Source organism: Notothenia rossii (genome assembly GCF_949606895.1).
Source record: "Notothenia rossii genome assembly, chromosome: 5".
Lineage (NCBI taxonomy): Eukaryota > Metazoa > Chordata > Actinopteri > Perciformes > Nototheniidae > Notothenia > Notothenia rossii.
In genome coordinates this window covers 37788970-37814033 of record NC_136903.1, presented here as the reverse complement: position 1 = coordinate 37814033, position 25064 = coordinate 37788970, and the positions used below count along the sequence as shown (strand labels likewise).

At 43.2% G+C, this 25064-nt stretch overlaps 1 protein-coding gene across 1 annotated transcript in view; it reads right to left on the bottom strand.

The window, feature by feature from the left end:
- Positions 1-1516: 1516 nt before the first annotated feature.
- The window catches only part of LOC307041946 (uncharacterized protein), a 44885-nt gene continuing 21337 nt past the window's right edge, over positions 1517-25064 (bottom strand). The window contains exons 2-3 of the mRNA XM_079685561.1: positions 21027-21470; positions 1517-5447 (exon numbers count right to left, since the gene is read on the bottom strand). Coding sequence (XP_079541687.1) covers positions 2650-5447; positions 21027-21470 — 3242 coding nt within the window. The 3' untranslated portion in view covers positions 1517-2649. The remainder of the gene's footprint in view (positions 5448-21026; positions 21471-25064) is intronic.

The following is a 25064-nucleotide window of genomic DNA, read 5'->3' as shown; positions in this document are numbered from 1 at the left end:
TTGAAAAGATAATACATTTGCAACATAGGTAGTCCAAATGTTTTGAAATGCATATGTGTATAATAAGAAGATGAATCCACGAGGATATCCATCCAGGACTTATGATCCAGGACCGCAGCCACGACTCAAGATCCAGGACTCGCAATCCATGACACAGGACCGCAGGATCATCCATGACTCCGGATCCCGGCGTATATAGACACCAAAAAGAAAGAAATTTGGGGAAGCTGGGTTAATCGGAACATGAGAGTACACAGGTATAGACAGAGAGAAGGAAGAAGTAAGATGTCCCCCGACAAACTAAGCCTATATCAGCAAAACTAGGGGCTGAATCTAATCAGCCCTAACTATAAGCTTTATCAAAAAGGAAGGTCTTAAGCGCACTCTTAAAAACGGATAGGGTGTCTGCCGTCCGAACACAAACTGGAAGCTGATTCCACAAAAGTGGAGCTTGATAAGAAAAGGCTCTGGCTCCCATTGTACTTTTAGAGACTCTAGGAACAACCAACAACCCTGCATTCTTGGAACGCAATGCCCTAGTAGGACAATAGGGTATAATGAGTTCTTTAAGGTAAGATGGCGCCTGCCCATTAAGGGCTTTGTAGGCGAGAAGAAGAATTTTAAATTCTATCCTGTGTTCTATAGGGAGCCAGTGTAAGGCAGCCAGAACAGGAGTAATGTGGTCCCTTTTCCTAACTCTGGTTAGTACACGAGCTGCAGCATTTTGAATCAGCTGAAGCGACTTGACTGACTTCTTGGTACACCCTGATAATAAGGAGTTACAATAATCCAGCCTTGAAGTAACAAATGCATGGACTAGTTTCTCTGCATCGTTTTGAGGCAAGATATGCCTGATTTTTGCAATGTTACGTAGATGGAAGTAGGCGGTCCTTGAAATTGATTTTATGTGGGCGTTAAAGGATAAATCCTGATCAAATATAACACCAAGATTCCTTACAGTCTCACTGGAGGCCAAATTAATGCCATCCATAGTTAATATATCTTTAGATAATTTGTTTCGTAGATTCTTCGGGCCAAGTACAATAACTTCAGTTTTGGTCGTGTTTAACATCAAAACATTTAAGGTCATCCACGTTTTTAAGTCCTTGAGGCAGTCTTGAATTTTATTTAGATGATTAATTTCATCAGGCTTGATTGATAAATATAGTTGAGTATCATCCGCATAACAATGAAAGTTTACAGAATGATTCTTTATAATATTGCCTAACGGAAGCATATATAGGGTGAACAAAATAGGTCCAAGCACTGAGCCCTGTGGCACTCCATGGCTAACTTTGGTTTGCATGGAAGATTCATCGTTGACACGTACAAACTGAGAGCGTTCAGATAGATAAGACCTAAACCAGCCTAAAGCAGTTCCCTGTATGCCAACTAAGTGCTCTAGTCTTTGCAATAGGATATCATGGTCGATAGTATCAAATGCAGCACTAAGATCGAGTAAGACAAGAATAGAGACAAGTCCCTTGTCAGAGGCTATTAGAATGTCATTTGTGACTTTAACCAGAGCTGTCTCTGTGCTATGTTGTGTTCTAAAGCCAGACTGAAAATCTTCAAATAAATCATAGTTTCTTAAGTAATCACACAGCTGTTTTGCGACTGCTTTCTCAAGAATTTTTGAGAGGAACGGAAGATTAGAAATAGGTCTATAGTTGGCTAAAACCTCTGGATCGAGGTTGTGCTTTTTAAGAAGCGGTTTTATCACTGCTACTTTGAATGATTTTGGAACATAGCCTGATAATAAAGACATATTCATAATATTTAATAAAGAAGTGCTAATTAATGGAAAAACTTCTTTTAACAGCTTAGTTGGAATCGGGTCTAAGATACACGTTGATGGTTTAGAAGAGAGAATCATTGAATTTAATTGTTCAAGGTTTATGGCTGAAAAGCATTCTAGTTTACTATCTAGTGTAATATTATTAGAATTTACGTTTCCGGGAGCTGTTGATAACACTATACTGGTCAAAGGCAAGAGGTCATTGATTTTGTTTCTAAGAGTAACAATTTTATCGTTAAAAAAGCACATAAAATCATTACTACTGAGTGCTATGGGAATAGAAGGCTCAGTCGAGCTGTGGCTCTCTGTCAGCCTGGCTACAGTGCTGAAAAGAAATCTTGCATTATTCTTATTCTCATCTATTAATGAAGAGTAGTATGCTGCTCTCGCTTTACGCAGTGCTTTCTTATATTCATTGAGAGTAATATGCCAAATTAAACGAGATTCTTCAAGTTTAGTGGAACGCCATATCCTTTCAAGTTGTCTCGACTTTTGCTTTATTTTGCGGGTTTCGGCATTATGCCATGGAGCTAATCTATGTTGTTTTATTTTCTTCTTTTTCAAAGGAGCAACAGAGTCTAATTTTATTCGCAGCGCATCTGTAGCACTATCAACAACATGATCAATTTGGGGTGGTGTACATTACATTACATTACATTACATTGCATTTAGCTGACGCTTTTATCCAAAGCGACTTACAATAAGTGCATTCGACCAGGAAGATACAACCTTTAAGAAAGCAGAATCATATAAGTACATCAGGTTTCATAGAGCCAAACATTTCAAGTGCTACTCAACTGGCATTTAGAAAGCCAGCCCTTTATTAGTATATAAGTGCTTTGTTAGTAATTCTATCGCTCGAAGTGGAGTCTAAAGAGATGAGTTTTCAGTTTGCGTCGGAAGATGTGTAAGCTATCTGCTGTCCTGATTTCAATGGGGAGCTCATTCCACCATTTTGGAGCCAGGATAGCAAACCCACGTGTTTTTGCTGACGGGAACTTGGGTCCCCCTCGCAGTGCGGGTGCAGCGAGCTGTTTGGCTGATGCAGAGCGGAGTGCACGTGCTGGGGTGTACGGTTTAACCATGTCCTGGATGTAGGAAGGGCCAGATCCATTCACAGCATGGTACGCAAGTACCAGTGTCTTGAAGTGGATTCTAGCAGTTACTGGAAGCCAGTGAAGGGAGCGGAGGAGCGGTGTGGTGTGGGAGAATTTGGGAAGGTTGAAGACCAGACGAGCCGCTGCATTCTGGATGAGCTGCAGAGGTCGGATGGCACATGCAGGTAGACCAGCCAGGAGGGAGTTGCAGTAGTCTAGGCGTGAGATGACGAGAGCCTGGACCAGAATCTGCGCTGATGTCTGGGTCAGCTGGGGACGTATCCTCCTGATGTTGTAAAGCGTGTATCTGCAGCAGCGGGTTGTAGCAGCGATGTTTGCAGTGAAGGACAATTTGTTATCTAGGACCACACCCAGATTCCTTGCAGTCTGAGTCGGGGAAACAACAGAGGTGCCGATGTTGATTGTTAGGTCAAGAGTGGGACAATCTTTTCCCGGAAGGAAGAGCAGTTCAGTCTTGTCAAGGTTGAGCTTGAGGTGATGAGCAGACATCCACCGAGAGATGTCTGCTAGGCAAGCAGAGATGCGTGCGACGACCTGGGTCTCTGAGCGGGGAAAGGACAGAATTAGTTGGGTGTCGTCAGCGTAGCAGTGGTATGAAAAACCATGCGGGCTAATGACAGACCCGAGCGAGTTTGTGTACAGGGAGAAGAGGAGGGGACCAAGAACCGAGCCCTGAGGGACCCCTGTAGTTAATTGACAAGGGTCGGACTCGGACCCTCTCCAAGTAACCCTGTAGGTGCGGTCGTTGAGGTATGAGGTGAGGAGGGAAAGTGCAGTGCCTGAAACTCCAAGTTCTTGGAGAGTGCGAAGGAGGATCCGATGGTTCACTGTGTCGAATGCAGCAGACAGGTCCAGGAGGATGATGACAGAGGAGAGGGAGGCTGCTTTAGCAGTGTGCAGTTCATCAGAGACAGCAAGGAGAGCAGTTTCTGTTGAGTGACCTGCCTTGAAACCAGACTGGTGCGGATCCAGAAGGTTGTTCTGATGGAGATAACAGGAGAGTTGTTTAAAGACAGCGCGTTCAAGTGTTTTAGACAGGAACGGGAGGAGAGAGACGGGCCTGTAGTTAATAACATCAGACGGATTGAGAGTGGGTTTCTTAAGGAGAGGGTTTACTCTTGCCTCCTTGAGACTGTTTGGAAAGTGACCAGAAGTTAGAGAAGTGTTGATGAAATGGGTGAGAAATGGTAGAATATCAGGAGCGATAGTCTGAAGGAGGTTTGAGGGGATAGGGTCCAGAGAACAGGTGGTAGGACGGGCAGAGGTAACGAGGGTAAGAACCTCACTTGGAGAGAGAGGGGAGAAGGAGGTCAGTGTGTGGGTGAAGGGAGGGTCTGGTGACCCAGCGGTGAGTAAAGGTGAGTCAGAAAAGGAAGAGCGAATATCATCAACCTTTTTTTCAAAGTGGTTAACAAAGTCGCTTGACAGAAGGGAGGAGGGGGGAGGTGCTTTGGGAGGGTCCAAGAGGGTGGAGAAGATAGAAAATAGTTTTTTGGGATTGGAATAGGAAGATTGGATCTTATCTTGAAAGAAAGTGCTTTTTGCCTGAGAGATGGAAGCAGAGAAAGAGGAGAGGAGAGCCTGATAGGTTAGGAGGTCGTCATGGTGTTTGGATTTCCACCATTTCCGCTCTGCTGCCCGAAGGATGGTTCTATTAGCACGCAGTGCGTCATTTAGCCAGGGAGCAGGAGGGGACTGACGAGCCGGCCGCGATGTGAGAGGACAGAGAGAGTCCAGAGAGGATGAGAGAGTAGAGAGGAGAGTTTTTGCAGCAGCGTTTGGAGGCAGGAGTTGGAATGAGTCAGAGGAAGGGAGGGCTGAGAGCACCGATGAGGCAAAGGTAGAGGGGGAGAGGGAACGGAGGTTACGGCGGACAGGAGCAGAGTTAGAAGAGATTAGGTTGTTATGTTTGGAAAGGGGTAGAGAGAATGAAATGAAGAAGTGATCGGATGTGTGGAGCGGGTTTACAGAGAGGTTAGAAGTAGAGCAGTTCCTTGAGAATATGAGATCAAGGACATTGCCAGCTTTATGAGTTGGTGGGGATGGAGACAGTGAGAAAGCAAAGGTGGTTAACAGAGATGTTAGTTCAGATATCTTCCCTGTCTGGAGGTTGAAATCTCCGAGAAGTACAGCGGGAGGGCCAGTTTCAGGGATGTGTGAGAGGAGATTATCTAACTCCTCCAAGAAGTCCCCCAAGGCGCCTGGTGGACGGTAGAGAACAACAATGGTTAATTGTATAGGATGGGTTACTGTGACGGCATGGAATTCAAAGGTAGAAGGAGTGAAATTAGGTAGCTTGAAGAGGGAAAAGCTCCATTTGGGAGAGAGCAGGAGACCAGTGCCACCTCCTCTGCCAGAGGGTCTGGGTGTATGGGAGAAGGAATATGCTGTGGAGAGAGCTGCTGGGGTGGATGTGTTGGATGGAGTGATCCAGGTCTCCGTGAGAGCAAGGAAATCCAGAGACTGCAGGGAAGCGTAGCCAGAGATGAAGTCAGCCTTAGGGACAGCTGACTGGCAGTTCCACAGGCCCCCTGAAACGAGATGTTGGATCTCAGTGGAGCATGTGGGATAGACGAGAGCAGGCCGGTGAAATCGATTAGGAGAAACACGGGGCCAGTGATAATTGCGAGAAGACACATGAACAGGAATGCAGAAAATACACATGATTATAGCATGAGGGGCTAGAGAACCCAAGAGAATTGAATAAAACTAAATAACACCAGCGATACTTGGCGCAAGCAGAGTAGGATTTGCCTCCTCTTTGCCTCCCACGTGACTCCCACAGGACTCTTAATGTCTTTGTCAGTCTTCGTCTGGCTGACGCTGAAGCTGACGCTCCAGGAAAACGCAACCTAAGATGGATACCTGATTGCTCAGTTCTCACAGCTTTGGGGGCACGCCGCTGTAATTAGTTAACTATTTTCTGCTGATGGGCGACAGCAGAGTCTTCCAACCTCTTGGAATGCACACTTGAGGGGCGTGACTCACTGAGACCTGAGTTACAGCTGCTGGACTAGAGCAGATCTGAGATTTTAAAATCTCTCAGAAATCGCCGTTTTAGCTACAATAACTACAGAACAATTATACAGAGTAGAATAAATGAAACAGAGAAGTCTATTTAAACAAGAATATAACTTACAGTGATTGCTGAGTCAGTATCGATAGTATCCTCACCGAGTCTGGATGCACACTCAGTTATTCTGATTTGAAATGCGCTATTTAAAATGTTTTTCGGCTGGGAAGCGTTATGCACTTCACGCAATCAGCAGAGTCTTCCAACCTCTTGGAATGCACACTTGAGGGGCGTGACTCACTGAGACCTGAGTTACAGCTGCTGGACTAGAGCAGATCTGAGATTTTAAAATCTCTCAGAAATCGCCGTTTTAGCTACAATAACTACAGAACAATTATACAGAGTAGAATAAATGAAACAGAGAAGTCTATTTAAACAAGAATATAACTTACAGTGATTGCTGAGTCAGTATCGATAGTATCCTCACCGAGTCTGGATGCACACTCAGTTATTCTGATTTGAAATGCGCTATTTAAAATGTTTTTCGGCTGGGAAGCGTTATGCACTTCACGCAATCAGCAGAGTCTTCCAACCTCTTGGAATGCACACTTGAGGGGCGTGACTCACTGAGACCTGAGTTACAGCTGCTGGACTAGAGCAGATCTGAGATTTTAAAATCTCTCAGAAATCGCCGTTTTAGCTACAATAACTACAGAACAATTATACAGAGTAGAATAAATGAAACAGAGAAGTCTATTTAAACAAGAATATAACTTACAGTGATTGCTGAGTCAGTATCGATAGTATCCTCATCGAGTCTGGATGCACACTCAGTTATTCTGATTTGAAATGCGCTATTTAAAATGTTTTTCGGCTGGGAAGCGTTATGCACTTCACGCAATCAGCAGAGTCTTCCAACCTCTTGGAATGCACACTTGAGGGGCGTGACTCACTGAGACCTGAGTTACAGCTGCTGGACTAGAGCAGATCTGAGATTTTAAAATCTCTCAGAAATCGCCGTTTTAGCTACAATAACTACAGAACAATTATACAGAGTAGAATAAATGAAACAGAGAAGTCTATTTAAACAAGAATATAACTTACAGTGATTGCTGAGTCAGTATCGATAGTATCCTCACCGAGTCTGGATGCACACTCAGTTATTCTGATTTGAAATGCGCTATTTAAAATGTTTTTCGGCTGGGAAGCGTTATGCACTTCACGCAATCAGCAGAGTCTTCCAACCTCTTGGAATGCACACTTGAGGGGCGTGACTCACTGAGACCTGAGTTACAGCTGCTGGACTAGAGCAGATCTGAGATTTTAAAATCTCTCAGAAATCGCCGTTTTAGCTACAATAACTACAGAACAATTATACAGAGTAGAATAAATGAAACAGAGAAGTCTATTTAAACAAGAATATAACTTACAGTGATTGCTGAGTCAGTATCGATAGTATCCTCACCGAGTCTGGATGCACACTCAGTTATTCTGATTTGAAATGCGCTATTTAAAATGTTTTTCGGCTGGGAAGCGTTATGCACTTCACGCAATCAGCAGAGTCTTCCAACCTCTTGGAATGCACACTTGAGGGGCGTGACTCACTGAGACCTGAGTTACAGCTGCTGGACTAGAGCAGATCTGAGATTTTAAAATCTCTCAGAAATCGCCGTTTTAGCTACAATAACTACAGAACAATTATACAGAGTAGAATAAATGAAACAGAGAAGTCTATTTAAACAAGAATATAACTTACAGTGATTGCTGAGTCAGTATCGATAGTATCCTCACCGAGTCTGGATGCACACTCAGTTATTCTGATTTGAAATGCGCTATTTAAAATGTTTTTCGGCTGGGAAGCGTTATGCACTTCACGCAATCAGCAGAGTCTTCCAACCTCTTGGAATGCACACTTGAGGGGCGTGACTCACTGAGACCTGAGTTACAGCTGCTGGACTAGAGCAGATCTGAGATTTTAAAATCTCTCAGAAATCGCCGTTTTAGCTACAATAACTACAGAACAATTATACAGAGTAGAATAAATGAAACAGAGAAGTCTATTTAAACAAGAATATAACTTACAGTGATTGCTGAGTCAGTATCGATAGTATCCTCACCGAGTCTGGATGCACACTCAGTTATTCTGATTTGAAATGCGCTATTTAAAATGTTTTTCGGCTGGGAAGCGTTATGCACTTCACGCAATCAGCAGAGTCTTCCAACCTCTTGGAATGCACACTTGAGGGGCGTGACTCACTGAGACCTGAGTTACAGCTGCTGGACTAGAGCAGATCTGAGATTTTAAAATCTCTCAGAAATCGCCGTTTTAGCTACAATAACTACAGAACAATTATACAGAGTAGAATAAATGAAACAGAGAAGTCTATTTAAACAAGAATATAACTTACAGTGATTGCTGAGTCAGTATCGATAGTATCCTCACCGAGTCTGGATGCACACTCAGTTATTCTGATTTGAAATGCGCTATTTAAAATGTTTTTCGGCTGGGAAGCGTTATGCACTTCACGCAATCAGCAGAGTCTTCCAACCTCTTGGAATGCACACTTGAGGGGCGTGACTCACTGAGACCTGAGTTACAGCTGCTGGACTAGAGCAGATCTGAGATTTTAAAATCTCTCAGAAATCGCCGTTTTAGCTACAATAACTACAGAACAATTATACAGAGTAGAATAAATGAAACAGAGAAGTCTATTTAAACAAGAATATAACTTACAGTGATTGCTGAGTCAGTATCGATAGTATCCTCACCGAGTCTGGATGCACACTCAGTTATTCTGATTTGAAATGCGCTATTTAAAATGTTTTTCGGCTGGGAAGCGTTATGCACTTCACGCAATCAGCAGAGTCTTCCAACCTCTTGGAATGCACACTTGAGGGGCGTGACTCACTGAGACCTGAGTTACAGCTGCTGGACTAGAGCAGATCTGAGATTTTAAAATCTCTCAGAAATCGCCGTTTTAGCTACAATAACTACAGAACAATTATACAGAGTAGAATAAATGAAACAGAGAAGTCTATTTAAACAAGAATATAACTTACAGTGATTGCTGAGTCAGTATCGATAGTATCCTCACCGAGTCTGGATGCACACTCAGTTATTCTGATTTGAAATGCGCTATTTAAAATGTTTTTCGGCTGGGAAGCGTTATGCACTTCACGCAATCAGCAGAGTCTTCCAACCTCTTGGAATGCACACTTGAGGGGCGTGACTCACTGAGACCTGAGTTACAGCTGCTGGACTAGAGCAGATCTGAGATTTTAAAATCTCTCAGAAATCGCCGTTTTAGCTACAATAACTACAGAACAATTATACAGAGTAGAATAAATGAAACAGAGAAGTCTATTTAAACAAGAATATAACTTACAGTGATTGCTGAGTCAGTATCGATAGTATCCTCACCGAGTCTGGATGCACACTCAGTTATTCTGATTTGAAATGCGCTATTTAAAATGTTTTTCGGCTGGGAAGCGTTATGCACTTCACGCAATCAGCAGAGTCTTCCAACCTCTTGGAATGCACACTTGAGGGGCGTGACTCACTGAGACCTGAGTTACAGCTGCTGGACTAGAGCAGATCTGAGATTTTAAAATCTCTCAGAAATCGCCGTTTTAGCTACAATAACTACAGAACAATTATACAGAGTAGAATAAATGAAACAGAGAAGTCTATTTAAACAAGAATATAACTTACAGTGATTGCTGAGTCAGTATCGATAGTATCCTCACCGAGTCTGGATGCACACTCAGTTATTCTGATTTGAAATGCGCTATTTAAAATGTTTTTCGGCTGGGAAGCGTTATGCACTTCACGCAATCAGCAGAGTCTTCCAACCTCTTGGAATGCACACTTGAGGGGCGTGACTCACTGAGACCTGAGTTACAGCTGCTGGACTAGAGCAGATCTGAGATTTTAAAATCTCTCAGAAATCGCCGTTTTAGCTACAATAACTACAGAACAATTATACAGAGTAGAATAAATGAAACAGAGAAGTCTATTTAAACAAGAATATAACTTACAGTGATTGCTGAGTCAGTATCGATAGTATCCTCACCGAGTCTGGATGCACACTCAGTTATTCTGATTTGAAATGCGCTATTTAAAATGTTTTTCGGCTGGGAAGCGTTATGCACTTCACGCAATCAGCAGAGTCTTCCAACCTCTTGGAATGCACACTTGAGGGGCGTGACTCACTGAGACCTGAGTTACAGCTGCTGGACTAGAGCAGATCTGAGATTTTAAAATCTCTCAGAAATCGCCGTTTTAGCTACAATAACTACAGAACAATTATACAGAGTAGAATAAATGAAACAGAGAAGTCTATTTAAACAAGAATATAACTTACAGTGATTGCTGAGTCAGTATCGATAGTATCCTCACCGAGTCTGGATGCACACTCAGTTATTCTGATTTGAAATGCGCTATTTAAAATGTTTTTCGGCTGGGAAGCGTTATGCACTTCACGCAATCAGCAGAGTCTTCCAACCTCTTGGAATGCACACTTGAGGGGCGTGACTCACTGAGACCTGAGTTACAGCTGCTGGACTAGAGCAGATCTGAGATTTTAAAATCTCTCAGAAATCGCCGTTTTAGCTACAATAACTACAGAACAATTATACAGAGTAGAATAAATGAAACAGAGAAGTCTATTTAAACAAGAATATAACTTACAGTGATTGCTGAGTCAGTATCGATAGTGTCCTCCTCACCGAGTCTGGATGCACACTCAGTTATTCTGATTTGAAATGCGCTATTTAAAATGTTTTTCGGCTGGGAAGCGTTATGCACTTCACGCAATCAGCAGAGTCTTCCAACCTCTTGGAATGCACACTTGAGGGGCGTGACTCACTGAGACCTGAGTTACAGCTGCTGGACTAGAGCAGATCTGAGATTTTAAAATCTCTCAGAAATCGCCGTTTTAGCTACAATAACTACAGAACAATTATACAGAGTAGAATAAATGAAACAGAGAAGTCTATTTAAACAAGAATATAACTTACAGTGATTGCTGAGTCAGTATCGATAGTATCCTCACCGAGTCTGGATGCACACTGGATGTGTACATTTTGTATAAGTTTCCTCCCCTACATGCAGACATGCTATCGAGTTAAGTATTGGTGGAATCTCTTCCTTAAATTTGGCTATAGCACTAACAGATAGGTTTCTGCTGCAGGAGCTTTTGGCTAATGCTTTGTAGTCTAGTAACAGTACTTCAAAAGTTACTAAGAAATGGTCGGATAAAGCAGGATTATGCGGTTCGACTAATAGTTGCTCAATTTCTATACCATAAGTCAGAACAAGGTCAAGAGTGTGATTATAGCAGTGGGTTGGTTTATTTACACTCTGACAGAAACCAACAGAATCTAATATAGAGTTAGATGCAACAGTAAGGCTATTTTTATCATCGTCAACATGAATATTAAAGTCACCTACGATAATTACTTTATCTGTTTTAAGTACCAAAGCTGATAAAAACTCAGAGAATTCTGATAAGAATTCTGAATAAGGACCTGGTGCACGGTACACTGTAACAAATAAGATTGGCTGCAAAGTTTTCCAGGTCGGATGCGTAAGACTGAAAATGAGGCTTTCAAAGGAGGTATAATTTAATTTTTGTTTAGTATTGATAAGTAAACTTGAGTCAAAGATTGCTGCAACTCCACCTCCTCGGCCCGTGCCTCGGGCAATATGAGTATTGATATGGCTGGGTGGAGTGGCCTCATTTATGCTGACATATTCTTCATGTCTCAACCAAGTTTCAGTGAGACAGCATATATCAATATTATAATCTGATATTAAATCATTTACCAGTATTGCTTTAGATGCTAGAGATCTTATGTTTAAGAGACCACATTTAATCTTCCTGTTTTGTTGCACTGTAGTAGTTGTTACATTTACTTTTATTAGGTTATTATGTATGACACCTCTATTAGGTTTTACCTTAAATTGTCCTTGGGCAGACACACACACCGTTAATATTGGGTATTTTATTGGGGTCGGGATTCCTATGGATGACTGCCTAGGAGAGAGCGCAGAGAAGCGTGTAAGACTGCGACTCTGCCTCCTGGTCTCAACTCCAGTTTGTCATGGATTAAGTCCACAGAGCCCTGAAATGTTTGCCGAAATGAGATTTGCACCTTCCAAAGTAGAATGAATGCCGTCTCTCTTAATCAGACTAGGTTTTCCCCAGAAGGCTGTCCAATTATTTACGAAGCCCACATTGTTTGCTGGGCACCACCAAGACAACCAGCGCTGAAATGATGACATGCGGCTATACATGTCATCATTGATCAGATTGGGGACACAGTGCACACAGTCTGGAGCTCTCACTGGGGTCCTGCACAGGCTCCAGTCCGGCGTTTTAACGAAACGGACAGATTTCAGTCCATATCAGCGGCTGCTGGACACACGCTGGAGGTCATTAGTCCGTCATTTGGCTCTTGGAGGGGCCACAGATAGGAGATTTCCCCGGTCTCTGTCCTGGAAGTGTGAAATAAATAGAGTCCCCATGGCAGGGACACACGCTGGAGGTCTCTCTCCTGAGAGTGGACGTCCATTGCCTGTAAATAGGGCTAACATTAGGTCTGTCACTTTGGGTAACCGCACCACTGTCGGTCGTCTCCCGAGAATGGACATCCATTGCCCCTAAATAGGGTTCAGACTTAACCTATTGGAAAAGTCCCCACGCCCTGTCAGCGGGTGTGCCCCTGGGCATAGTTACGTCACACATCTCAGTGTTCACAGACACATCTCAGGGTGGGGAGGAACGTGTATGTCGCAGGCAGTGGGGGGGGCAGTTGCCGGCTCACATGTCCCTCCACATAAACGTGCTGGAATTGCTCTCCGTACGGAGAGTAATTCAGCATTTTGCCCGGTTACTGCAGAATCAACATGTGTTGATTCGCACAGACAACAGAGCCGCGGCAGCCTACATCAATCGCCAGGGCGGAGTATGCTCAGCGCAGCTTCTGAACACAGCCAGGCGGCTGTTGATCTGGGCACGCGCACACTTGCTCTCCATCAGAGCAATGTATGTTCCCGGCGAATTGAACAGAGGGGCAGACCTCATGTCCAGAGGAGTTCCTCGCCAGGGGGACGGGAGCCTCCATCCCGAGCTGATCGCCCAGGTTTGGAGCCGGTTCGGGAGAGCAGAGGTGGATCTGTTCGCCGCACTCCGGAGAGCGCAATGCGCCCTCTGGTTCTCTCTGAAAGCGCAGGACCACCCCCCCCATGGGGGTGGACGCGTTCGCACATCGTCCATGGCCCAGGGGACTGTTGTACGCTTTCCCACCAGTCCCGCTGATCCCTCGGTTCCTGGACCAAGTGCAGGAGGAGCGACTGTCAGTGATCCTAATTGCCCCGGAGCGCACAGGCGCTGATGTGTGACAGAGATGTGTGACGTAACGCTGCCCAGGGGCACACCCGCTGACAGGACGAGGGGACTTCCAATAGGTTAAGTCTGAACCCACGGAAGGAGGGATGGCCACCATGCGCCTGTCTTTTTTATGGGTGTTTTATCGTATGTTTTATCCTATGTATTACCTGCTGCTGTTTTATGCCTTTTATTCTACATGTTATAGTTGTACTTTGAATTGTGTCCTGTGTACTGTACTGTAAAGCACTTTGTACATCCGTGTTGAGAAGGGTGCTATGTAAATAAAGTTTTACTTTCTTACTTACTTCCTGGTTTCCATGCCTACAGCGTACGCTGTCAGGCAGACCGTGGGAAATTCCGTGGCGCAGGGACACTCTCTCGCAGGTGGAGGGAGCGATCAGCAGTCACCCAGTGATAGGCCAGCACTTATGGACATGGCCGCTGAACGGGAACACTTCGAGGGCTTGGGCCTCTCTCAAGATGTTGTACGTACCATTCAGGGAGCCAGGGCCGCGTCTACCAGCGTCCTACACAGCCAAGTGGACAGCGTTCCAGCGTTGGTGTGTATAGAAAAGCCTGGACCCCATTACGTGGCCCCTGCCTCACGTGCTGTCATTCCTCCAGCTGTTATTGGACAGGAATGTGGCCTTCAACAAAATCAAGGTTTATGCTGCTGCCATATCATTCAGGGTTGGGACGTTGTTTAATTACCCCCTGACGAAACGTTTTCTTCGAGGAGTACGAAGACTCAGACCTGTGTCACGCGCACTGGCGCCTCAGTGGGATTTGGCTTTGGTGTTACGCACACTAAACAAAGCCGTTCCCCCTCTTTTGTCGCTGGGCAAAGTGTGACCTTCGTCTCTACTTTTTCACAGCGGCAGGTATGTATTGTTCCCAGCCTTCGTCCCCTCATGGAAAATATTCATCTTATGCTATATTCCAGGGACGGTGATGCGCCATTACGCATGGCGCAATAGGCATGGGTTGTTATTGAGCAGGTGTGTCTGTGCTTCTAGTACCGGGCGGACCCAGTGGGGCACAGACTACATCATGCTTCGCCCTTAACCCAATAGCGATAGCCTTAGAGGGCAAAGCTATATATGAAATAGAACTGAAGTTACCTACTGTAACTCCAGCTTCTATGAGTAATGGCGTAACCCTCTAAGTGCTGGGCCCCGCTGGCTCCACGAATAGCTGAAGAAAAGTTATTTTGTATGGGAGCAAATTGTCGGGCCTCCTTCCTATTTATACCGGAAGGGAGCCCGAGGGTGGGGCCCACCTTGCGGGTGGGCGTGGACTACAAGTGTGTCAGTGCTGCGCGGGTGCGCAGGGGGATTACCCAATAGCGATAGCCTTAGTGGGCTAAGCCAATACTCATTGAAGCTGGAGTTACAGTAGGTAACTTCAGTTTGTCTTCCTGGCTGGGCGTGGCTACCCACTTCTGTTTCCCGCCAACTCATCCCCTCAGCTGTTGCTCATCATCCGGATTACAACTACTCACCTTCACCTGCATATATACCCGGTTCCTCCATCCAGTATTCACCAGTTTGTCATTTCACCACGCTGGTAATACGACTTGGTATATTCGCTATAGCTAAACTATACTCTCTGTGTCCTTGTTATCCTTACCTTGTGCTCTCTCTGTCCAGCATCCGTCTGCCTACTCCTCTGCCTGCCACGTCCAGCCACCAACACCTCGTCTGTGTTCCTCCGTGCTTCCACACACACCAGCTCAAGCCTGTCAACTCTCTCCAGCTCTGGATCCCCGGCTCCCCTCGCCAGTGTTTCCCCCGTGCTTCCACGCACACCAGCTCCAACTGGTAAACTCTTGCCAGCTCTGAATCCTCGGCTCACCTTGCCAGCGTACCTCCGTGCATCTCCGCACCTCCGCTGGTGAAAACCCTGGCCCAGGATTAAGTGGACATCTAATCCCTTTTTTTGTCTCCTGAAAGGTTTTTTGGTTAATAAACCTTTTTTACCTCAAACTCTCTCTCCTCTTCCCGGTGTTCAGCATTGTGAGTTCAATCATGTAAGCTCGTGGAGAGCGTAACAGACGCGTCCTAAAACTCGAAAGTAAATTAGCATTGTACCACTTCCGGTTCCTTCGACAGAAACCAATGCAATTTCTCCATAGGATTTTGGAAAATAGCTCGACATAAGGGCTGTGGTTGACAAAAATTGAAGAGACAGATCAAGTTTTGTTCAGCCGGATAATATCATAAATCGATCGATTAGATTTATGATTCAAAAATTATAAAAGTAGGGTAGACATGTGGAGATTGTCCGGCTGAACAAAACGTGATCTGTCTCTTCAATTTGGGTCAACCACAGACCTTATTTCGATCTATTTCCAAAAATCCTATGGAGAAATTGCATTGGTTTTTGTCTAAGGAACCGGAAGGAGTTTACATCCGGGTTTTAGGACGCGTCACTGTGGCACTCAATACTAGTTAAAATAGCTAGTATAACACTCCCAGGTAACAAACAATCATACAGAGGCTCTTCAGTCAGCATCAGGCCCAGGATGAAAAAATACAAAAGCATTGTACACATTTTAACCAATCAATGTTGTGTAATTAATAAGGATCATCTGGTGTTTTTGAGTTGATGAGTAGTGCAGATATCACTGTAAAATCAATCGACAGTAAGGAGAATACTTATATCCGGGTGTAAAATCCTCCGTTATCCAATGGGAATGGACTTTCACATTGCCTTTAACTGCCGCCGACATGGACCGATGCGTTGCTTCCCTGAGCGTCAAATACCGCCGCCGATGGGAATACATTGCAATCAGTTGAAAGCTCTTTGCGTCCGTTTATGAAGCTGAAGGAGACTCGGCGCGTCACAACTGCACGCCAAAGGACCCTGACCAAGCGTCGCTATTGGACTATTAGGGAGTGAGACTGTGTTGGCCTTGTAATTAGGGCAGCTTCAGGACCCACAATCCCGCATCTCCTTTTTTGATCCCAAGTTATACCAATTAAAACAATGAAAATGTGATATCAAACATAGCCAGAGTCAAACATTGATATCACAGCAGTGATATTACCACATCAGCAGAGCACATGCCATAGTTCAGCATCAATCAAAACCACATCAACTACACTAACTAATATGAAACTACAGTTTAACCATAGCAGGGTTTCTATTTCCTATAAACAATTTCAAGTCCAAATTATCAACTAATGTCAGCCTTTTCCAAGGAAGGGTGTTCTTACCTCACATTAAGACCAAGAAGATACCTTCAGAGACCACCAGAGAGACCAGGAATTGGGTTGAAATGTACAATGTACAAACCGGTTTTATTAAGTTTTTAACAAAAATTGAGGATTTACAATATCCTAAAAATAACAAAAGTAAGATACAAAAGTTTTACAAGGACACAAGGTCAAAGTATAACAGCAACAGGTTCCCAAGTGAACCCCCGTCGAGCCTCTAAAAGAGCCAGCCAAGACCCAAAATCAAGCCTCAAAAAAGTTTTGAGAGCTTGTAGGGACTTTTTGAAGTGAGAAAGATGTCCCGTAGGTTCAATTCTTACTTAAAGAGCATCTTGCAGTTTTTTTTTTTTTCTACATTTATGCTTAAACTTGCTTGAAAATTACAATTAAAAAAGTGAATGCAGGATTTGATATGTTTTACGAGACATAAGGGCATGAATTCAGAGGGAAAGGAGCAATTTTGAGCTCTGCTCTTAAAAACTGCTTTTTTTTAAGGTCATACGTCAAACGCGTCATATTACATCACACAGGGGACACATCTCCGCTCTCTGACCGCGGGTACAGTAGAGTTGCGTTGAGTAGAGCGGTTGTGTTTTAAGGAGCTGGTATTTTTCTGTAGTTTTACATTGTATTTCACCATTTGTAATCATGGTGCAGTATTGTGTTTGTGCAGGTTGCACAAATACCAGCCTGTCAGGACATTGAGTCCACAGTAAAAAGGACCGGAGCTAGCGTTCGTTCCTGGGTGCGTTGTGCATCCACCTCCCTGCAGCACATACTCTCCACAGCTTTATCAGGAAACCGTATTACTTCTCTCTCCCCCCCCCTCCTTCGCTGCTCTTTCTCTCTCCCCTCCGGTACACGGCAACGTAAGACATAGTGTGGAGTTGCATTAGGTAACGCTGTGGTGGCTATACTGCTCCAGCCGTCTCCTTTGTGTTTATTTGTTTCCCCCTGTCTGTGTTGTTTGTGTGTGCGTGGTGGCTGTCACTCCTGGCTCCCGGCTCAACCTCCACTCACCTGCTGCAATCAGCTGTGCACCCTCCCCGACTACACACCTGCTTTCCATCAAGCCATTTACAACGACATATCAACGGAGGCTCCACAACCTTTCTCCGCCAGATCGTCAAGTATCAGCCGTATCTCGCGTCTCTCCTCCGGTACACAGCACCGTGGTGTGGAGTTGCATTAAGTAACGCGAGATACGGCTGATACTTGCGCATTCGTTTCTGTTATGGATCAGTATCAACAGTCCTGCCAGTAACGTTACTATATTATCAACGCTACTTTAGTTATAGCCTGATATATGATAGCTAACTTTACAATGTTGTGATGTGACATTAGCTAACATTCTGTAGCTAACGCCGGTCACTGACCAAGATAGCTGCCCAGTTCTCCACTGGTTCTCCTCACACCACAGCTCAATTTCTCTCTGATGGCCGTTATTTCTTCTAATCCTTGGCTGCTCCTGGTCTCTTGAACGCCTAGCAGGCTTATAATTATAAGGTTGTGGTCCGTCATATGCATTCGAATATTCATGTTCAACTTCTTCTGTGTCTTCTGTGTCGAAACTAGCATTGGGGTCCATGTTTATTAATACGTTACATCGGCCGCTCTCCCCCTTGTGTCCCCCGTGTTACGTCACGTGCCGAGGCTTTTTTATGCGGAATTGAACATTTCTTACAAAAACGACGCCAGATGTCACTGTACTGTATATTTCTGTATATGTTTTTTAAAAATCTAGTGTATTCATCATTTTCCTACACATTTATTCACAAGTGTCTTTAACCTGGAAGTTTCTCTTTAATGAATAAATTAAAAATGTAAAGTTCAAATTAAAACAATGAAGACTACAGTAATGATATGCAATTTTAACAAAAGGGAATATTAACATTTTTATGAAAGCAAAACACATTTTCAATGTCATGTTTAGAATTGAGTTTTTCAAAATTGAACAAATATGCAAACTTTATACTTTAATTTATTAACAAAAACAAACTTAACAACTGTCACTATTGTCTGTATGATTTGTTGCTCCTGGATGTTGGACCTAAAATCATCCAGTCTGTACACAGTTCACTCACATCCTGTGTGCATTGTTGTCCTCAATCATAACTGTTGTCAAAAACCACAACACCTTCCTAGAATTGTGGTTGGAACATTTATGCTTTGCTTGCACCTTCTAAAATGCATAATGTGCATTGGTCAAGAGTTCAGGATGTTCTGTCTGGTTTCACATGTCTGATAAGACATTATTGAGACATAAATCCTTTCCATCAAACCAAATTATAGCCGATTTAGCATTTTTGATCAATGGTAAGTGTCATGGAACACAAATAAGAATGTATTAGCAGTTAGAAGGCAGCTTTTATTTTGAAATGTACTTTGAAAAAGATGGCACTTCCTTTGTGGCTATGACCACTTCCTTAAGTTAGAGGAAGTCCTTTTATACATGGACACTAATGCAATAAACATGTAATGGGAACACTAGCTGCAGAATCCCCATCCATCCTTCGTTCTAAGCCCAAAACGTAGCAGAAGTCAAGTTACTAATTATTATCTTAGCTACAAGTGTTTGATATTATTTGTGGTAATATATTTTTGTACTAAGGATAATTATTATTTTTGTAAAAACGTGTTGCTGTGTTATAGTGTGTTACGTAATGCTGTGTAATGTCGCATTGCATATTTACCTGCAATAACCTGTTCTTGTAAAAAGTACATTTATTCTGTAAATGTTAAGAACATATCATTGTTTTTATGTGTACTTATGGAGAAATGTATTTTGTTTCAGTTTCACACTTCTTATCATTAAAATCCCTGCCAAATACAACTCCTGCCTGTTACTTGGAGGAATGATGCTGAGGAGAGTTTAGCTGGCTGTTAAGTTTCAATATCCACACGTTGAAAACGAGAACAGTACAGTAAGCTTAATAGAGGTAAGTGAGGTAAAAGTGAGGTCTGTCACGGCCACTTAAACAGCAGATCTGTCAACAATTCATTAAGGCCTAACTCAGGCATATGCTGCAATAAACCACTGTACACTTAAGGACACTTTTAAAAAGGAGAGCAATGGTCCTGTAGAAGCTAGCAGGTGACCCAGCGCTGAGCCGCTAATCCATTTTTGTTGTGTGCCAAGTGAAAAAATGCAACGCTTTATAGAAAGTTAATGACAGTTAAAGGTGGGGTAGGTTATTTTGGAGAAACTAGCTCGAGCGCGCTAGAATTTGAAAATACACAACCGGAAAAAATCTGCCACTTCCTTATAGAGCCCCTCCTCCAACACACACGAACGCGCACATGACCAATGAGGGCACGAGATAAGTTTGTGCACAGATGGAAGGCTGACAGGCAGGTAGGACATCCAGTTACTAGTCTTGCTTTTTACAGTACTACGGCTTCCACAGATTACATTTTTTTATCGATTTTTTGTCAAAGCACTTAAGATATTCATTGCTATCGGGATGTTAAGAGCATTCCATGGAATGTAACAAAAAGTGTATCTCGAGTCGGTTTCTCAAACTTACCTACCGCACCTCTAAGGAAGGGCTGGACAAATCCTACAAAGAACTAGTCTCTGTACAACTTCAGCATAAATATGAAGTATAGGCACATTATCAATAATGATTGTCATGAGTCATTAACAGTAATCAGTGGACATTAGTGGGCGCAGTAATATAAATATATAAGCATTTACAAATTCTTTCTTAAAAGAATATTTAAATAGATTTATGTTGCTCTTATCTGAACCTTCTAATCTATCTTTGGCATATGACATTCAGTTTTGTGTTGCAGTTTTGCAGTTTCACTGACTGCCGCTGCTGTCAGTAACACACTTATGTTTTTTCACGCGGTACTGTCTAGTGAATTTTTTTCCACAAACACGGCAACTGAAAGACTTCTCCCCTGTATGGAGTGTCATGTGTTGTGTCAGGTGTCCCTGTTGTAGGAATCTTTTATCACAAACGGAGCAGCTGAATGGTTTCTCTCCTGTGTGGATCCTCATGTGTTTCAACAGGGTCTGACTCAGAGAGAAACGTGTGTCGCACACTGAGCAGCTGTAAGGTTTCTCTCCGGTGTGAACTCTCATGTGTCGGTCCAGAACTCCGCTGCGGATAAAGCTTTTAGGGCAAAGAGAGCAGCTGTATGGTTTCTCTCCTGTGTGGGTTCTCATGTGCGAGCTCAGACCCGTGCTTTGACTGAACCTATTCCCGCAAACTGAGCAGCTGAAGGGTTTCTCTCCGGTGTGAATCCTCATATGTCTTACGGCGTCTGATTTGAAGCCAAATTGTTTCTTACAGACCGAACATCCAAATGCTTTTTCCCCTGAGGCACTTATCTTATTTGTGACAAAACATGCAACCTGTGACGGTTTTGGAACACAAACGGTGCAAACGAATGGAGGAATTTTTGCCAACACACAGTCCTTGGACTCAATTGTTTTACCACATTTAGAGCAGTTCAAAGACTTCCTACCAGTGTTACCTTCTTTATTACCCTTGGGAACACTATTGTTCTTGATCTTTTTTAGATCTGGCTGAGGTTTCCCTGGCTCCTGCCAGTCTTCATCACTGTTGTCAGTCTCAGGCTCACTAGAGTCTGAAGTCCTGTCGTCCACAGCTGGTGGACTGAGGGATACACCTGCCCGGATCGGAGTTAATGTCACAGTGTCAGCTTGTTTATCTGCAGGGTTGTAATCATGAGCTGGCTGTGAGAAGCCATCAGGATCTAAGCTTCTGGTTGGTTCTGATCCTCTGCAGTCCTCTCTATACCTCTCTTTCTCCATCTGTGGGGCTGAGCTGCTGTTTTCTTCTTGTCTCTGATTTAGCTGTGGCTCAGCTTTCTCTTCATCATCTTCGCTCTTCACAGCGACAAGTTGCTCCTGTTCCTCTTTAATGTGGGGGGACTGATGAACATCTCCAGATAATACTGAAACAAGAAACACATTAAGGCAGTCATTAATTAGAGGAATTGTAATGATGCTGCGTTACATTCATGCTAAATGTTATAGTTTTTAACTAAAGCCCCTTGCTAATGCTAATGTTGAACATTTTAAGTTATAGGGAACGGTTAAGTAAGGGACAATGTGTGAAGAGGCGGTCACTGATGAGAAAAGATCACCAACAAAGGAGAATCCTGCTACAGGCTAAAACAAAGTAACGAAAGCAGAACATTCTACACACTAACATGTGTGACTTCCTGTCACTTCATGAAGGACAGCCAAATCTTATTTGAGCACAGCCCTGATTATGTGTCCTGCTACGTTCTCAAATATAGAGATTATCTGCTTTTCCTGTTTTATATTATATAAAAGAAATGCATTGAAATGTCTTCGGGCTTTGTACTGACAAAACAAGACATTTGCATCGACTTTGAACTTCACTATTATCTGACCTTTTAACCTGTGAAACCCGGTGCCCCCGGCAACATCTTGCAAGAAACAGCGTCTGAGGGCCTCTTAAGATTTAACAAACTATGAATGTGTCTTACCCACTTAACGAAAAGAAACTCAGCTACCTGATGATATTAACCATTTGTATCGAAACAAAACACAAGTCTAACGCCGAGCCTCTGAATTAGCACTAAGCGAAAGAGTGCTAACGCACATAACTCCAGGTAGAAATATTATATACTTCAACGGATCTGCACAAACAAGATATCACCTGAAAGCCGATATTCCACAGATTCCAATGTTATAAGTATCAACACTGTGCGACCAAAACTCGCGGCATCGAAAGCCAGCAAAGACAACACACAACTTCACTTTACATAGCCAAAATGGCAAATACGTCTTACCTTTGCTGTTTTCTGATCAAAAGTTGTGTTCAAGGGCATTAAAACGCATACAAACGCAGCTGAAGGTTAATCCAATGTCTCTGTGTCCCTTTGAAATGATTACTGATAATCCATCATCATATTTATGGCAATAAGCCTAGTTTTCAGTTTTTTCAGAGCGTAAGATAGCTTTCGGTTTGGGCAAATTGCGTGCGCATCACTCTCACTCCTGAATGGTAACGTCTAGGTTGATTTAGGAACTTCCCCTAGATTAGATTTGGTCTAACGGTTCAAAAGAGGTGTCAATCACCAAAATTGACCAACGGTTTCCAGAGATATGGCAAATACACCCAAATGACCCCAGAGGTGGTTTTATTTTTCTAAACCTCTCTAAAAAGGTCATATTTCACTTTTTTTGCATCAATCTTGTTACAGGGTACTTATATGTTATAGTTTGGATTCCTAAAGCTTTTAGTCTACTATCCCATCATTTAAGGGTGGTTTTCACTATAAGTAATGGGTTTTTTTTGGACGGAAACTATAATTTACATTTTTACACTATGTTCAATCTGAATTGACATTAAAATAAAAACATCATGACCATAACTTCACTTCTAAAAGGGGTAAATTAATAATCTTCTCAAAGCAATGATAAATCTGTGAGTTGGTGTTACGTGCTCCCTTTTCTGTTGTCCTCTCTGTCTCTCTACTGCGCAGGTACACCTGGTCCGCCCCTGCCTCCGCCTCCCCCAGGTGTCCTAATTCCATTCAGTTGGGGACTTAAAAGGAGAAGCTGGAGGAGAAGAGGTGTCTCTCCCTATCCTTATGCCGGAAGACTCCGTCCGTGGACAATCTCTCTCTGCTGTTTTGATCCGTAGATCCCTTTTGTTACTATGTCCATATGTGTCCTCTGGAGGACCAGGTAGTATAGGTTTTCGCGGCTTTATTTTTCCCGTAGGGTTTTTGTTAGATCTCTGAGTAGAGGAGGGAAGCTCTGGGACCTACGGCTCGTGGTGTGGCTAGCCAGGCCCCCTTCTTCCTTTTGTTTGTTTTTGCACGTCCTCCAGAACTTGTTCATTTGCCGGTTGGCCCATGTAAGTAACGGCTGTGCTCTAAAATAAATGCTCGCCGTTAAGTGCTGCGTGTTTGGTGTGATTTATTTTGTGTTGCGGGTCTTCCCATGAGCCACTACCTTTTGGTAGAGGGCGGGTCGTAACAGTTGGATGTAGAAGAGTCAGAATCAATATAGATTTTTTTGTACTTTAAAGAAAAATCTGATTGAACGCAGTAAAACAATTTAAATGATTATGTCTGTCCAAAAATAAAACATTACTTATAGTGAAAACCACCCTTGAATGATGGGATGGTTGACTAAAAGCTTTAGGAATCCAAACAATAACATATAATAAGTACCCTGTATCAAGATTGAAGCAAAACAAGTGAAATTTGACCTTTTTAAGAGAGATTTAGCACACAAAAAACACTTCTGGGGTCATTTGGGTGGATTTGACCTATCTCTGGCCCCCCTTGGTTGATTTTGATGATTGAAATCTCTTTTTAACCGATAGAGCCAAGGAAATCGAGGTGAGGTTCCACATACACACACATGTTACCACATAAGGAGTGAGAGTGGCGTGTAACCAAAACAGCAAGCTGTCATACACTCTGGAAGCTATCATTATCAGCTAATATGAATATTTTTACATAAAAATGGAATTATGGATTATCAATCATTTTTTCAAAGTGACAGACACATTGGATTAACCTATGGATTAACCTTCAGCCGCGTTTTTCTTGTTTTAATGCCATTGAACACAACTTTTGATCAGAATAACAGAAAGAGGTGAGCATATCTCTGTGTTTTGCTACCTAAAGCTACGTTGTGTGTTGTCTAGTTTTGCTTCCCCTGTCGCAAGTTCTGATCGCTCAGTGATGATACTTATAATTTTGGCAAAGACAATCTTAATTCCTAGGCTCCTTCAAAAATGCAACATAAATATATTTAAAACGAATTTAAAAAACAATTAAAGCTGCGAGCAGCGATGAGCGGGTCTTCGACCATCCGCGTAGGCTCGCTGTTTTCCGCATGTCGACGTTGCGCTGATGTTATAAGGACTCGGTCGTTGGCAAACGTGGGAAGTTTCAGGCCGATCGGACAATGTACATGGGAGTTACAGCAGTAACATAAACATTGTGTTTGATGGCGAGTGATATGTCGCCATGGCAACGGCATTTGAGGACAACCCATAATAGGCTTAGATGTCTTGAGGGCTGCATAATCATCAAACATGTGAAGTTTTGTGCAGTTTGGAGCATGTTCACTGGATTTATGAGAAAACCGTTTTTCATGGCGAGTGATCTGTCGCCGTGGCAACGGTATATGATGACACCCCATAATAGGCTTTGATGACTTGAGGTCTGCATCGTTATCGAACATGTGAAGTTTTGGGCCGTTTGGAGCATGTTCACTAGAGTTATGAGAAAACCGTGTTTCATGGTGAGCATTGTGTTGCCTTGGTAACGGCATTTGACGAAATCTCACAAATTAAATATATCTGTCTTAAGGGCTGGGCTGTTAGCACACGTGAACTTATAGCAATATCGTGTTTAACGGTGAGGGATGCGTTGACATGGCAACGGCTTTTGAGGAAAACTCACAAGTGGCACATAGATATGTTGAGGTCCGGACCATTAACCATCATCTGAAGTCTGGTGCCGCCTGGACGATTTTCCTTTGAGTTGCGACAA